Source organism: Megalopta genalis, unplaced genomic scaffold (genome assembly GCF_051020955.1).
Source record: "Megalopta genalis isolate 19385.01 unplaced genomic scaffold, iyMegGena1_principal scaffold0023, whole genome shotgun sequence".
Classification (NCBI taxonomy): Eukaryota; Metazoa; Arthropoda; class Insecta; order Hymenoptera; family Halictidae; genus Megalopta; species Megalopta genalis.
Genome location: NW_027476093.1, coordinates 1,308,344 through 1,324,948, shown reverse-complemented (window position 1 = coordinate 1,324,948; position 16,605 = coordinate 1,308,344). Strand labels below are relative to the sequence as shown.

The window sequence follows — 16,605 nt, the reverse complement described above, 5'->3', positions numbered from 1 at the left end:
CTTTAAAACAGCCTTCACTTTTCAACCAGTTCTTCAGGAATTCAGGAAACAAATAATCACAGAAATATATCTCTCTAATGAATCTTTATTTCATTGCTGAGGATTATCACATTTCTCTTATCTTTCCTACACATCTGGGAAAGTCTATCCAGACCACTTGTGATTGTTGAATCGCTTTCAATAACATTTTTCATTTTAATAGAACAAGTCGCGTTCCGTTACATTATACAGACGATTATTACTTCGCGAACAAAACTTTTAATTTACGTACGGAGATGTAACATAGAAAGGAAAGGAAGAACAAAAATGAAAATTGTGCAATGCCCGCGCGGACACGATGGACACAACGTCGTGAAAAAGATCTAGTTCTAGTAACTATACATCGATGATTGTTTGAACAGTAACGCGAACTTATCGCTGATCATTGGATTTTCTGCTTTCTCCTTTTCGTAATCTAGCCAGGCTTGCTTTCTTTCTTGCTCGTTCAATTCTTCCTCGGACTAAAAAAGATACAAAACTGTAAAAAGATAAAAATATAAAAAAAATAAAGAAATAAAAATATACAAAAATAAAAATAAAAATGAAGAGTTTGAATAACTATTGGGTTGGCAACTAAGTAATTGCCGATTTCAGTTATAGATGTTTCTCACTCTCATTTTTATGGTATCCGTAAATATTATATTATAAAATTATTATTATTATTATTATTATGTTATTTTTTATTATCCGTGAATGTTAGCAACTGGACAAATTGAATGCAGCGGTCAAGAAAAAGCGACCAGAATTGGTCAATCGTAAAGGTGTCATTTTCCAGCAGGACAATGCTAGGCCGCACACGTCTTTGTCCACTCGGCAAAAATTGATGGATATTGGTTGGAAATTGATGTTACACCCACCATACAGCCCTAATCTCGCACCATCGGATTACCACTTATTTCGATCCTTGGACAACTCCCTTCGTGGTAAATCTTTTAATGATGATGACGCGCGCTGTAAAATCTCACTTAACTCAGTTTTTGGCCGAAAAGGATCAGACTTTCTACGAGCGTGGAATTTTCAAGTTGTCACGGAGACGGCAAAAGGTCATCGAACAAAATAGAAAATACATTACAGATTAAACTTCGTTCCAAGTAAAAAAGAATTTCTTATTTCATTGAACAAATCGGCAATTACTTAGTTGCCAACCCAATATTTGATTTTGTTTCTGAGTTACCTTATTCTCCAAAAGGGAGTCGTGTTCGTGATAGTTCTCCACGTAATCTTTATACTTCAAAAATATTTCCGCCAGCAATCTATCTTTTGGCAGATTCAACGTTGCCCTTCCCCCACCCTTGTTCGGCCTAAAAGTGTACAACTCGACTAAATCATGATTTCTGTAATGCCGTTCTATTTGTTGTTCGTCGAGGACTCTGCAGGAGAGCGACAATTTCGTCACTTGCCGATTGTAAATTTTCTCCTCCATCGTTCCGGCCGCCAGAAATCGGTAAACGTAACACGGCTTTTTCTGACCAAACCTAAGTTTACATATTACAATAATGTCTCTCTAATTGACGCTCAGATTGTCCACAAGAATGGACAATTTGGGAAGTGGAAATACGATTATTCGAGCCTTGCTGCTCTTTATAATTATTTACAATCGATAACTATACAAACTAACAATTAAAAACGAACCGCAAGGCTCGGAATAATCGTATCTCCTACTCCCGAAATTGTCCACTTTTGTGCGCGATCCGAGCGTCAATTAGGGAGACATCACTGTAGCTGATGCAACATTACCGAAAAACAATTTTAATATTATCATAAATATTTATATTTCGTGTTGTCTGGCTATTGAAAAAATGCGCAATATTCATACATTATCGCTCGCACGAATAATTTATTTAGCATCGATGCATGCTAACGCATGCGCTAATGCATCCCGAATTAATTAGGCGCCGTCGCGCACGCAATGTCTCCCTAACTGACGCTAAGATTGTCCACGAAAATGGACAATTTGGGAAGAGGAGATACGATTATTCGAGTCTTGCGGCACGGTTTTACAGTCGTCGATTGTTAACAATTTGTAATCGTATTCTCCTCTTTCCAAATTGTCCATTTTCGTGGAAAATAATTTCGGTTTGCACCAATTGATAGCGTTATGATAGCGTTGTTATTACTGTAATTGGATCGTCGAAGCGGTTACATTATTATTACTATTATTATTATTGTTATTATAGTATTTTGATTCAATTTACCTATACACACGAAATATACTCTGCACATCGGGCGAGGGATTCCAACTCGCATCGAATAGAATCACCCGATTAGCGGCAGTCAAATTAATACCTAAACCGCCGGCGTGCGTCGATATCAAGAACAGCATCGCCCTTGTATTCGTCGGACTATTAAACGCTTCGCAACATCGAAATCTTTCCTTCGGCGACGTTTTTCCATCAAATCGATAATAATCCAAGCCCAACAACCAACTGCTTCTGTGCCCCGTGCACTCTGAATTCTCACTTTTCTGCGTCTCCTTGTCGATGTTTACCAAAAAATGCTCGATCAAGTTCAACGAATGCAATGACTGCGAGAACACCACTCTAAAATAAGTATATTATTTATAATATACTTTAGTATATTATAGTATATTATTTATACTAATATATACAGGGTGTCCCAAAAATGTCTCGCAATCCGAAAGTGGCGGGTTCCTCGGGTCATTCGAAGCAACTTTTTCCTTTACAAAAATGTTCTCCGAGGCACCGTTAACGAGTTATTAACGAAAAACAGTGACCAGTGAGAGGCGAGCTCAGCTGGCGCGAGGCGACCGAGCCAATGAGCGGAACTGGGCTTCGCGCGCTGGTTGGCTGGGCCGCTTCGCGTCAGCCGTACTCGATTTTTATTGGTCACTGTTTTTCGTTAATAACTCGTTAACAGTGCCTCAGAGAACATTTTTGTAAAGGAAGAAGTTGCTTCAAATGATTCGAGGAACCCGCCGTTTCCGGATTGCGAAGCATTATTGGGACACCCTGTATATTTATATATGTATATCTTTTAAAATATATATGTAAAAATAAATAATATAAAGAAATAATATAAAGAAATAATATAAAGAAATAATGTGAATAATATAAATATAAATAATATAAAGAAATAATGTGGATAATATAAATATAAATAATATAAAGAAATAATGTGAATAATATAAATATAAATAATATAAATAAATAATATAAATAAATAATATAAATAAATAATAAAAATATATATTTAAAATAATGTATATTTTAAAATAAGTATAATTATACGCTGCTACAGAAAAATCGAGAAGCCTCGGAATTCGTACAGTTTGTCGCCGATTAGCTCGCATTTTTTCAAAATGCCGAACAACAGCATTAATTTCGAGGAGATGCTTATATCGTTCAAGTGATCGGACTCGATGAATTGCGTCCACCAATGCGTCCTCTCGATTTCTTCGGGCCTGACAATCTCAGTCTCGACATCTGAACACAATTAGTTTAAGATTGCAAAACGCGACCAAGAACGAACGAAGCAATAACAATTGACATCGACGATCGTGTTAATACCCTTTGCACTCGAGTGGCGACTCTGAGACAACGTTAAAAAATTTACGATGTCACGTTCTAAAATAACGTTTACATTAGCAAAGTTTAGATTTTTAAAAAATTGTTTAGAGCGTAACCGTTGTTGCGAGTCACAAGAGTCAATTTCATGTGCATAAAATGCACTTTGTCACGTAAAATAAAAATACCATGAGTCGGAACAATTATTTTAGATTTACAGTTGAAACAGCTTCGAGTGCAAAGGGTTAAGATCAACAATTCCTGTACTTCTCGATGACTTTGGAGCATCATTCGATCCTTCGCTGTCGGTGCTTTCAGTCTCGTCGCTGATAAAATCGAACTCCGAGCTCTTCTCGTTGGTTCTCCGTATTGTTTCCGACTTCCAACGCATCGTTACAGGATGCGTCCATATCCTCTGCAGCGTCTGATAATCTTGGAAAAGGGAGCCTCTCGTGGAATACTGGCATCTACGGAAAGCGTGCAATAAATTAAAAAAAAAAAACAAAGAAAACGAACCCAAAGAAAATTTTGCTCGTTCATTTTTCCCGTACCGAGCCAGGTTGTTTACATAATATCGGTACATTTTGATCTGCACGTCGGACAGTCTCACGAAAATAACGTATTCCTGCTTGGGCGGCAACAGCGGCGTCAGCACCGAATAATTCAATCTCTGCACGCAGCTCTCCAACATTTTGTGCAGAACGTACGCTCGTTGCTTCATTAATCTCACGTCGTTTTTCGTTGAATTGTCGTATTGGCCGTTGTTTATCGGATTGCCGAATCTGTTCAAAAATTTATTCTTGGTTTCCAGGAGATTCGGCTTCACAAATTGCATCATGCAATGATCTGCGCGCGGCGGGAATTCAATTTTTTTGCAATTTATCATCGATGACATATTTTTAAAAAGCTATAGTTATTAACCTTTTAGGCACGACGCGCCACTATAGTGGCTTCCGCGGATGTCATCTTTCAGAACGACGCGCCACTATAGCGGCTTTCGCGGATGTTATCTCTCTGGACGACGCGCCACTATAGTGGCTTGCTCTAGTAGTTCACTCGCTCATCGTTTGAACCAAATAATCGTCTTCGTATGTATTGTTTCACACTTCTTTTGTCTTCGCATCGATTTACAACAGTCTACAGGGTGTCCCAAAAATGTCTCGCAATCCGGAAATGGCGGGTTCCTCGGATCATTTGAAGCAACTTCTTCCTTTATATAATATATAATACTATATAATACTATAATACTATAATAATATAAAATATATATACATATATAACAATACTATGATACTATAAATACTATAAAATACTATAATATACTATATAATACTATATATAAGTATATATAGTATATTATATAAGTTATATGTAATACTAATATAATACTTAAGTTATATATAATATTAAATATAAGTTATACTATAGTATTATATACCATATAATACTATAAATACTATAAAATACTATAAAATACTATAATATACAGCATATACTATATATATACTATAATATATACACTATAATATAAAATACTATAAAATACTATAATATTATGAATACTATAAATACTATAAAATACTGTAATACTATAAATACTAGAAAATACTATAATATTATAAACACTATAAATACTATAATACTATAAATACTATATTACTATAAAATACTATAATACTATAAATACTGTAATACTATAAACTACTATAATATATATACTATAATATTGTGAATACTATAAATACTATAAAATACTATAATACTATAAATACTATAAAATACTATAATATTATAAGTACTATAAAATACTATAATATTATAAATACTAGAATACTATAAAATACTGTAATATTATAAATACTATAAAATACTATAATATTATAAATACTATAAATACTATGAAATACTATAATACTATGAATTAATCCGAAGGCACCCCGTTAACGAGTTATCAACGAAAAACAGCGACCAAGAAGAATCGAGTACGGCCGACGCGAGGCGGCCCAGCCAACCAGCGCGTGTAGCCCAGTTCCGCACATTGGCTCGATCGCCACACGCCAGCCGAGCTCGCCTCTCATTGGTCACTGTTTTTCGTTAATAACTCGTTAACGGTGCCTCGAAGAACATTTTTGTAAAGGAAAAAGTTGCTTCGAATGGCCTGAGGAACCCGCCACTTTCGGATTGCGAGACATTTTTGGGACACCCTGTATATACAGTATCAGACTCTGTACAGGACACATCAGACTCTGCCGTCCAGAGAAATAGCCTCGCGCAGAATTCAGTCGTACCTAAAAGGTTAATCGTGTGTAATTAATGCTCACATTCGATCAAGTTATTTTGCAGGGGCGTGCCGGTCAGCGCTATTCTGCGCAACGTTTTGATCCGTCTCATCGATCTGCTGAGAGCGGTGTCCTCGTTTTTCAGCAAATGACCCTCGTCGCAGACCACTAAATCGGGCCCAGGATCTATCAGATAGCGTAGCATCTCCTTCTTCCACAACTCCGGCATTTTACTTTTGTCCGCGCAGGTCAATTTTCGGAACATGGCGTAGCTGATCAGAAGAACGCCGCCGCTCCTGTGCCAAGACTCTAATTGCCATTTCTTCTGCTCATTATTCCTTGATCTTTAATCAATGTTTCACGGATTATGTCAGTTCTGTTCGAGACATTTGATTCGATATAATTCGCTGTACAGTAATGTCTCCCTTACTGACGCTCGGATTGTCTCCCTAACTGACGCATGGATCGCCCACAAAAATGGACAATTCGGGAAAAGGAGATACGATTGTTCGAGCCTTGCTGCTCCTTTTTATAGTTATAAATTGTCAACAATTATAAAAGCGATCCGCAAGGCTCGGATAATCGTATCTATTCTTCCCAAATTGTCCATTTTTGTGGACAATCTGAGCGTCAGTAAGGGAGACATTACTGTACATGTACAGATATAACCCTTTGCATTCGAAGCCATTTTAACTGTAAACCTAAAAGAATTTCTGACTTATAGTAGTTCCATTTTATACGACAAAGTGCATTTTATAATAATATTTTTTTAATAATTTCCTTTATCACCTTTTTCTGTAACATAATAATCTTTTAAGTCTAAACTTTGTTATAAAATGCACTTTGTCGTATAAAATGAAAATACTGTAAGTCAGAGAAATTATTTATAATTATTTTATTTAGATTTTTCTATCAACAATCTTTTTCTAATAATTTCTTCTATCACCTTTTTCTATAACATAATAATCTTTTAAATCTAAACTTTGTCGATAGAAAAATGATCCTGAAACGTGATACAGTAATGTCTCCCTAACTGACGCTCAAATTGTGCACAATAATGGACAATTTGGGAAGAGGAGACACGATTAATTAATAATCATTCGAACCTTGCAGCTCGTTTTTATAATTGTTGACAATTCGTAACTATAAAAATGAACCGCAATGATCAAATAAATCCTATCTCTTCCATTTTTGTGGACAATTTGGGAAGAGGTGACACGATTAATTAATAATCATTCGAACCTTGCAGTTCACTTTTATAGTTGTTGACAATTCGTAACTATAAAAATGAACCGCAATGATCAAATAAATCGTATCTCTTCTTCTTAAATTGTCCATTTTTGTGGACAATCTGAGCGTCAATTAGAGAGACATTATAGAGTCTCCACTCGAGTGCAAAGGGTTAATAACCCGGCTGACTTACTTCGTTAATTCGTAAACCTTGACACTGGTGCCTTCGATGTCCCGCAACCACAAGTTAAATTCCTTGTTCCAATTGAGTATCGTATTCATAGGGCAGACGATCGCGATCGCTTTGACGCCAGTTTCTTCGTGATTCAACAATGTGTGCAACAATGCGATTACTTGGAGGCTTTTACCGAGGCCCATGCAATGCGCGATTATGCATCCGGAACCCGATGACGATCTAATCCTTTCGAGAGACTCGAAACAAACGTCCCACATGAATTTGATTCCCTTGACCTGATGAGGTTTCAAGCATTTCACTATGTCCGAGTGAACGGTCACGAGCTCCTCTTTCGTTTCAGTATTAAAATCTAATACCAGTTTTTGCAGCGCCTCTTCGTTAGGCGATTTCCCTTTCAACATTTCGTCGTACTGTTTCGGAAATCCATAATATAAAGTTCTCTGTATATTTATAAGCGAATTATGAGAAAAATATGCATACAGAGTGTCAAGAAAGTACATCTTGGAAGGAGTTATGGTTGTTAAAAAAATGTTCCCATCAAAATTGTTCGCCAGGACGGAATTAATAGTGCATTATGCGGTATTAATTTCTTATTGAATAATTAATAATAATATAACATAATTATTAATTTATAATAATATTATTAATATTAATATATTATAATATTAATTTCTGATATTATATTAATATTATTAATACTATTATAAATTTAATAAATATTATAATAATTATATAATATATATTATATATATATATTTATTTATTTTACATATTATATTATATTATATATATTATTATAATATAGATTATAATAATTAATATTATATTAAAAATATTATATTAATTAAATTCATAATAATATTATAATATTATATTAATATCAATCATATAATATTATAAATTTAATTAATATAATATTATAATATGATAATATTAATATTAATATACTATCAGAAATTAATAATTTCTTATTTATCTTTATCGATATAATAACGTATAGCACCTCTTTGGATTCCTCTCAGTGCCAGCAGTAAGTTTCTGAAGGAAAAAGTATAGTGTTCCGTTTAAGAAAATTAGGTCAACCTTCGTAACTCCTAAACTACTTCACCTACGATAAAACAATTAATACTACAAGACATAGTCCATCTTGTCGAACTACATTTGTACGAACCCATTTTTAGTAACTATAACTCCCGCCGAGATATTCTGCTGCGTTTAAACGAGACCACCCTGTACATAACGAAGCGACTTAAATATATACTAATTTTTGCCGGTGAGCAATCCGTTCAAGCCTCTCCGCCTCTTCTTTCGCGACTCGTCTCGTCGCCAGAGCGACCTGCTCGTCTTCCATCACTTTTCGTATATTCTTGCGACCTCCTCTTTTAACGGGCTTTCCTTGAAAATTCTTGGCTACGTAATCAGGATCACTGTCATCGTCGCTGTCGGTATTACTCGCCGTTTCTTTTCGCACGTTTTTCCACCTCCCTGTTCTCGATCTGTGATTATCAATTAGCATAGAAACATATTAGAAGATTATTCGACTCGCGTACGTGACGGTCTCTTTGATAAGTACTCGCGTGAGAGGAACATTTCCTCGCCGATCCACGAATCCGTGTTGGAAAATCTCATTCCGAACGTCGAATCGGAATTCAACAATTGCACGTCCGAATTGGAATCCGCTAATTCTATGATCGGTACAGTGCCTTGAATTGTTTTGTAATCGGTCATCCTCTCTTGTTTGACGGCCGTATCCGGATCTTCTCTATTGTGGAAACATTCGAATAATATAATCTCGTTTGTTTTTTTTTGTTCAATCGAAAGTTTAAGAGACGAACTAAAGAGAACCCACATCCGATCTTCTGTCACCTTTCCCTTCGATCGCACCAGCTCCTGATTCTGCTCGATTATTTCGTCTTCGGAGGCGGACAACGAAAATTTCCTGTTCAATAATCTATTCCATTTCCAGGCGCTTTTTCGTTTGCTCTCACGTTTTTTCTCGGGCTCCTGATTCAATTCGAGTAGCTGATTATTTTGAATTACTTCGTTTAAAATAATAGTAATGATTAAAATAATACGAAATAATAGTCATAATTGAAATGTAAAATAATAATATTAAGAATTATCTTAATACTATTATTATTATTTTATATATATACACTTTAATATATTTATTTATTATCCTAATATTATTATTTTTATTATTATTATATTATATTATATTATATTGTTTTGTATTGTATTGTATTGTATTGTATTGTATTGTATTGTATTCTATTCTATTGTATTGTATTATATCGTATTATATTATATTATATTATATTATATTATATTATATTATATTATATTATATTATGTTATATTATATTATATTATATTATATTATATTATATTATATTATATTATATTATATTATATTATATTATATTATATTATATTATATTATATTATATTATATTATATTATATTATATTATATTATATTATATTATTGTGTATTGTATTGTATTGTATTGTGTTGCGTTGCGTTGCGTTGTGTTGTGTTGTATTGTATTGTATTGTATTGTATTGTATTGTATTGTATTGTATTCTATTGTATTATATCGTATGATATTATATTATATTATATTATATTATATATACACATTTTAATATATTTATTTATTATCTTAATATTATTATTTGTATTATTATTGTTATTATATTATCATTATTATTATTTTACATATATTATAAATGCTGCTAAATACATCATCTGGTTTAAAGCATTAATAAATAAATAAATAAATAAATTATAAATGCTTCGCCAGATTAAATATTTTCTGTTCACCTCATCGCTGGCAACACGTTTCTTCCCTGATTTTTGCGCCGACATCGTTGCGTTGTTTTCTAATTTGGTTTCCTCTCGTTTTTCTTCATCGTTACTGCCATAAAGCGAAGTCACGTTCTGACACGCTGAAAGTAAGGACGACTTCGGTTCTACTTCAATTGTTCGTAACTTCTGTTCGAAAGAAAACGTCGGCGATGTCGAATCCGAGTCATCGGAATTTAAGAGCATGCTCTTCGCAATCCTGTCAGCTTCCATCATCAACTCTTCGTTACTCTGAATATCGTACGTTATACTCGTCGGCTTATTTTCACAGTCCGTAACGGCGTCTTTTTCCTCCTCGATGCTTTCGGTTAACTCGCAATTTTCTACTCTCTTCAAATGATCCAGGAGCGTGTCTTCCGGCTCCGCAGTTGCTCTATTAGGCTTCTTAAACACGGAAATCGGCGACCAACCGCTCGCTTTCCTTCTGTCGCGTCCAAGTGCATTCAAATCGATTAGCCTAAAGGAGAAATACGAACGCGTTACGGACGAACGACGAGAAGAAAATATGCAGGGTGTCGCAAAATTATGAATTGCTAATCATTCCGAGAAATGAGGGATTTGAAGGGATCCTGAGGTGATTTAAAGCAACTTTTTCCTTTACAGAAATTTTCTACGAGGCTTCGTTTACGAGTTATTAACGAAAAACGCTGACCAATTAGAGACGAGCTCAGCTGGCGGATGAGCGGATGAGCGGAACCGAGCTCCGCGCGCTCATCGGCCACTAATGTTTCGTTAATAACTCGTAAACGAAGCCTCGTAGAAAATTTTCGCAAAGGAAAAAGTTGCTTCGAATCACCTCAGGAATATCTCATTTCCCGCAAGTACCATAACTTTGGTACCATAATTCAAGATACCATAATGTTGACACTCTATATAGTAGAAACAATTCAGTAACCTTTTAATTTCTTCGTAGTCCAAACGTTCGCGTGATTTTTCCAAAGCACCTGCGTGCTTTTCGAGAACTTCTTCCGACAACCTTTCGAGGACAACGGAAGCTCCCATTCCCAGCTTTTCGTCAGATTCGCCGTTTAATTCGCGCGGCTTTATCTTCGCTCTCTCGACCAGCCTGGAATTACAAGGAAATTCTTCGAGAATCTCGTCATCCGAATCTCGTCTCTCCAATTCGTCCTCAGCTCTCCGATTCTTCACAGTCGCAAATTGTACGCTGTCTTCGCTGCTCCAGCTTTCGCTGCTCGTCGAAAACAGCAGCGAGGCCTTCGCTCGTTCGTTTCTTCTGCTGTCGTCGGACTCGCAGGCTCCTCGATATATCACCATCGTCGACAACGAATCCATCGAATCGGCCGATTTTGTATCGACAGAGCCAATGTCGATGCTGCCATTTCGCGATAAATTGTTCTTAATCACGTTTCCGTCTCTCGGTCTGTTTAAATCGACGGTGTCCGTGTCGGACCTTTCGGAAACGGACTCGCCGTTTCGGATGGTTTCCACGTTAGAAGGGCTTCTGAAACGGAACCCGGCAGCGTCCGCTTGCATTCTGTCGTCGTCCAGGTTCATTTTGAGCCTAATCGTCGCGGTCGACGAAGAATCGTTGGTTCTCGAGGACGCGTTCTCGTCGGAAAGAACCGATTTCAGCGCAAGCATTTTCAGGAGGAACTCGTTGTTATTCATTTCCGCGGTAGATTCACTCCCTTCCGACGGCTTATCGGATTTATCGAGCTCGCTCTTGGCACCGATTTCCTCGTTGTTCGCTCCCGATAAGAATATCTCCGGTTTCTCGAGCTCCGATCGCTCTATATTCAACGCGTTTTTATTGTCATTCTCAATCGCAGCCTCTTCGAACAGATTCTTCGAAGGATTTTCTTGGAATTTATTAGAAATTTCTGTAGATTTGTGAATTATTTGCGGTTTTTTCATCGCGCTTCTGTTCTTGTGCCTGCTGCCCAAGATGGGAGACGTAGCTTTATCGTTTGAGAACCGTGCAATATTTTTCTTGTTGTCGCTTTCTCCTTCTTCTAGGATTTTTCTTCTCTTAGGCGACGATGTTTCATCTCTTTTATTCCTGTCGATTGAGATTTCGGTGATTTCGTTCCGCCCATCTTCGCCCAAAAGTATCGTTTTCTGCGACGAATCCGACGTGCTCTGTGTTTCTATGATCTCCAATGTTTCTCTATCGCTCGAGAAACGATCCTCGCGACGTATTTTTCGCGCGCAGAGCTCCGAGGCCCAGTTTTTAGGGATATTCGTCAATTTATTCTGCTGATCGTCCAGCTGGATTTTCAGCTTCTCGATCAGGCTCTTCGATTTTTCTATCACGTTCTCCAACGATCCTTGGTACGCTAATTCGTTTTTGAAATGGTCCGTTCTTAATTCGCACTCCGAGCAAATCTCCTTCAATTTGTTCAATATCATAATCACGACGGACTTCATATAAAAAGTTCGATTCTCGCTGATCGAAGTTTCGCGGTTCAATTGTTTTTCGGTAGTCGAAGAACGATTTTCATTGGCAGAGGAAAATGTTCCCGTGAATTTATCATCGTCGATGGTTTCTGATTTCGGAAATTCCCGGCTGGAACTCGACGCTGAACTTTCGATGCGTATTTCAGGCACTTTAAACTTCAAATTACTGCAATATTTCGACTTCTCGTTTTTAGCTTCGTTTTGTTTTACTTCGTTGCGCGCCGCCTCGTCGTTTGCGCCGGTTTCACGCTTCTCAGAGCCGAAAATCCTGTTCACGGATGCTTCGTGTTTTTCACTAGACATTGTTCTTTCGTTATGCAAATCTCGTGTTTATGGTTTAAAGATCAATTTTGAACCCTGCCGAGCTGTCTTCGGTATCTTCATTGTGCATTCGGTTTCTTCGTGCTTTTTATGTGTTTTTTGACATTCTTTCAGGCGAATCTTTCAATAAAAGGCCTCCCGCGAGTTTAATTGGCCGCTTTCTTCGCCGGAGCTAGAATTATATCATTAATTCTTTGATTTTTATGATTTCTTCTGAAACGTGGTTCTTTAGATTAACTGTGGGAATAGTTTTTCCTATTATTTTCTCCCACTGTAAATTTGAATTATACACTTGAATAGATCGTCTATAGAAATTAGCATAATATAATATAATTTTTAAAACTACCTGGCAGTTCCAAAAATCGCGGTAGAAAACGTGGCGGCGGCACTTTGTTATTAACGTTTCACTGTTTTTTCATTAATCGTGGAGCACTTTTAAAGCACTTTTAGGCTTCGAAAACGAATCGCAATGTCCTTGGAAGAAACGTACGACCATCAAACCGACAGAAATGAAAATCAAAATGTAGCAGAGTTTCTGAGAAAACTAAAAAAGAGCGCAGTAAATTCTCTCGAATTGTCCCACAGCTTGGAAACGAAATTGGAGAACTTGGGAAGAGGAGAAACGATTATTCGAGAGCCTCGTGCCTGGTGATTATAGTCGCCAAAATGATCGAATTAGTATGAAAATCACTAAATCATTCCCGTCGAAAACTCTGAAAACGAGCCGCGAGTTTCGAGCTTCTCGAAATTGTCCACTTTCGTTTCCAAGCCGAGGGACAATTTGGGAGAATTTACTGTACTGCGAACTTTGTTGAAACGAGGCTGGAGAAACGCTTTGCCCGAGAAGATGGTCTTCGATCATTCGAGATTGATATTCGGTTTCGATTCAGGTTCGTTCACCAGTCCAGATTCTCGTGTTTATAATACAGAACAGACGCGTTTCATTGCGCGCATTCACCGACGTCGGGAAATACACACGACTTAATTGAAGCGATGCGCGACGTATTGTTTGAGGACATTCCCGGTACACTTGGCATAATATTTGCGCGCGTCGACGGTTCGCTAACTGATCCTTAATTCAAAATCAACAGCTGAGAGCGACAAGACAGGAAACGCTCTTCCTCGTTGCTCGAACGTGTGTCTCTCGATTGTTTTTATTATCAGCCACAACTTCCTACAGTGCTACCGTGGCACGCACGCGTGCTTATGCAATCGGCATACATTACACACCGCGCGGCGCGGCGCATTAGATAATGGATTGCTGCTATCGATACGCCCAACTTGGACGGAAGACGCGATGTCTGCGAATTATGAATCGATATTCCGGCAGATACCTCTCTCTCCGCTATGTTTATGTACTTCCTTGTCGATGTTGTATACACTTCCTTCTCTCTGTTATATTAGGTCTACCGGAAAGTTCTGTCCGTTTTTGAATTGAAATATAACACAATTTTCATACAATTAATAATATTTTTATTGTAGAATATACTTTCCATCGTTACTTACGACTTCTTGCCAGCGTGATGGCAACTTGTAAATGCTACTTTTAAAAAATGATTTATTTTTAGAGGCGAAGAACTCAACTAATGGTTGACATCAGCTTCAGTTTCGAATTTTTTTTCCTGTAAAAAGTTTTGCAAAGAGAAAAACAAGTGATAATCGGAGGATGCTAGGTCTGAGGAGTATGGTGGATGTGACGGAATTTCCCAGCCTATCTCTGTGATTCCCCGACGAGTCACCAAAGCAGCATGTGGTCTGGCATTATCATCGGTAGCCATGTTTTCACGATCGCGTCTCACTTAATAATGACATGAGACATCTTTGTTTCAATTTATTTAGGAGAGTACATGTGTGTAAATGCAATGATAAAGAGAGATAGTCATATATGTCTCAAATCAACATGTGCATATGGATTGAAACTTGAAGTGACACTATCGGACAGAACTTTCCGGTAGACCTAATATATACTTCCTTCTCTCTCTCTCTCTCTCTATCTCGCTCTCACTCTCTCTCTCTCTCTCTTCCATCGTCCCTCTCTCTCTCTTTCACTCTCTCTCTCTCACTCTCTCACCCTCTCTCACACTCTCACTCTCTTTCGCTCTCTCTCTCTCTCTCTCTCACTCTCTCACCCTCTCTTTCACTCTCTATAAATCTCTCTCTCACTCTCTCTCCCTGACTCTGTCTCTCCCTCCGTCTCTCTCTCACTCTTTCGCTCTCTCTTCTCTCCCTCTCCCTCTTCCTCTTCTTCCCTCTCATTTTCACTCTATTGCTCTCTCTTTCTAACTCTCTCTTTCTCTCATTCTCTCTTGCTCTCTCTTCCACGATCTCTTTCTTTCTCTCTCGCTCTCTTTGTCTCTCAAGCTCTCTCTCTCTCTCTCTCTCACCCCCGCCTCTCTCCCACTCTCTGTCACTGTCGCGCTCTCTCTCTTTCCCTCCGTCTCCCTCACTCTCTCTCTCTCACTCTCCTTCTCACTCTCTCTCTCTCCCTCCGTTTCTCTCCCATTTCCTCTCTATTGATCTCTCTTTCCAACACCCGCTTTCTATCTCTTTCGCTCTCTTCCATTCTCCCTTTTTTTCTCGCTCTCTTTCATTATCTCTCGCTCTCTCTCTCTTTCTCCCTCACTCTCTCTTGTCCCACACTCTCTCTCGCGCGCTCTCTTTCTCTCTCCCTCTTTCTTCGTCTCTCTTTCTGTCTCTCTTTCCGACTCTCTTTCTGTGTCTCTCTTGCTCTCTGTCTTTTTTCTCTCTTCCTTGCTCTCTCCTCCTCGCTCTCTTTCTCTCTCTCTCTTCACTTCCTCTTTATCCCTCTCCCTCTCCCTCCCTTTCCATCTTTCTCTCTCTCTCTCTCTCTCTTTCCGTCTCTCTTCGTGTCTCTAAATTTCGACACTCTTTTTGTCTCTTTCTCACTCGCTTTTTATCTCCCTCTTTCTCCCTCATTCTCACTCTCTTTCTCTCTCTCTCAATCTCTATTCTCTCTCTTTCTCTCTCCCTCGCTCTCTGTTCTCTCTCTTTATTTCTCTTCTCTCCCTCTTTATCTCTCTCTTCTCACTCTCTCTTTCTCTCTCTCCCTCGCTTTCTCTATCTCTCTTTTCCTCTCTCACTTTTTCTCTCTCTTTCTCTCTATTTCGCGCTCTACCTTTCTCTTTCCCTCTCTCTTTCTCTCGCTCTCTGTATTTCTCTCCTTCTATCTCTTTTTCTGTCTCTTTCTTGCTCTCTTTCACTCTATCTTTCTCTCTCTCCTACTCTCTCTTTCTTTCTCTCTTGCTCACTCTTTCACGATCTCTCTTTTTCTCTCTTTTACTCTCTCTTCTCTCTTTCTCTCTGTTTCTCTCTCACGCGCACTCTCTTTCTCTCTCTTTCTTTTTCTCTCTTCTCCCCGCTCTCTTTCTCTTTCTCTCTTTCTTCTTCGCTCTCTCTTTCATGCTCTATCTTTTTCACCTCCTCTCTTTCTTTCTCACTCTCTCTTTCTCTCTGTATCTCTCTTTCTCTCTCTTTTTCTCCCTCTCTTTTTTTCTCTATTTATTTCGTTCTCTCGTTTTTCTCCCCCTTCCTCGCTCTCTCTCTCTGTCTCTCTCCCTGCGTCTCTCACTCTCTCTCTCTCTCTCTCTCTCTCTCTTCCTCCGTTTCTCTCATTCTTTTTCCTCTCTCTCTCCCTCTCTCTCTCTCTCTCTCTCTCTCTCGTCTTCTCCCGCAGTAAACATATCCGTTAGTTTCTCATGCAGCAACGTTC

At 37.9% G+C, this 16,605-nt stretch overlaps 1 protein-coding gene across 10 annotated transcripts in view; it reads right to left on the bottom strand.

Annotated features, from left to right (window-relative positions):
* Window positions 1–67: 67 nt before the first annotated feature.
* The window catches only part of LOC117217785 (uncharacterized), a 34,267-nt gene continuing 17,729 nt past the window's right edge, over window positions 68–16,605 (bottom strand). The window contains exons 1-15 of one of the 10 annotated variants that reach the window (XM_076527490.1): window positions 13,676–13,996; window positions 13,222–13,349; window positions 11,032–13,146; window positions 10,095–10,593; window positions 9,118–9,272; window positions 8,842–9,030; window positions 8,530–8,764; window positions 7,266–7,708; window positions 5,885–6,186; window positions 4,115–4,409; window positions 3,831–4,030; window positions 3,326–3,482; window positions 2,235–2,579; window positions 1,214–1,514; window positions 68–500 (exon numbers count right to left, since the gene is read on the bottom strand). In XM_076527490.1, the coding sequence (XP_076383605.1) occupies window positions 369–500; window positions 1,214–1,514; window positions 2,235–2,579; window positions 3,326–3,482; window positions 3,831–4,030; window positions 4,115–4,409; window positions 5,885–6,186; window positions 7,266–7,708; window positions 8,530–8,764; window positions 8,842–9,030; window positions 9,118–9,272; window positions 10,095–10,593; window positions 11,032–12,857 (5,079 nt within the window). In that variant the 5' untranslated portion in view covers window positions 12,858–13,146; window positions 13,222–13,349; window positions 13,676–13,996 and the 3' untranslated portion in view covers window positions 68–368. Of the gene's footprint in view, window positions 518–1,213; window positions 1,515–2,234; window positions 2,580–3,325; window positions 3,483–3,830; window positions 4,031–4,114; window positions 4,410–5,884; window positions 6,187–7,265; window positions 7,709–8,529; window positions 8,765–8,841; window positions 9,031–9,117; window positions 9,273–10,094; window positions 10,594–11,031; window positions 13,147–13,221; window positions 13,999–16,605 lie in introns of those variants that run through there. The other 9 variants (XM_076527491.1, XM_076527489.1, XM_076527488.1 and 6 more) reach the window with 9 other exon arrangements.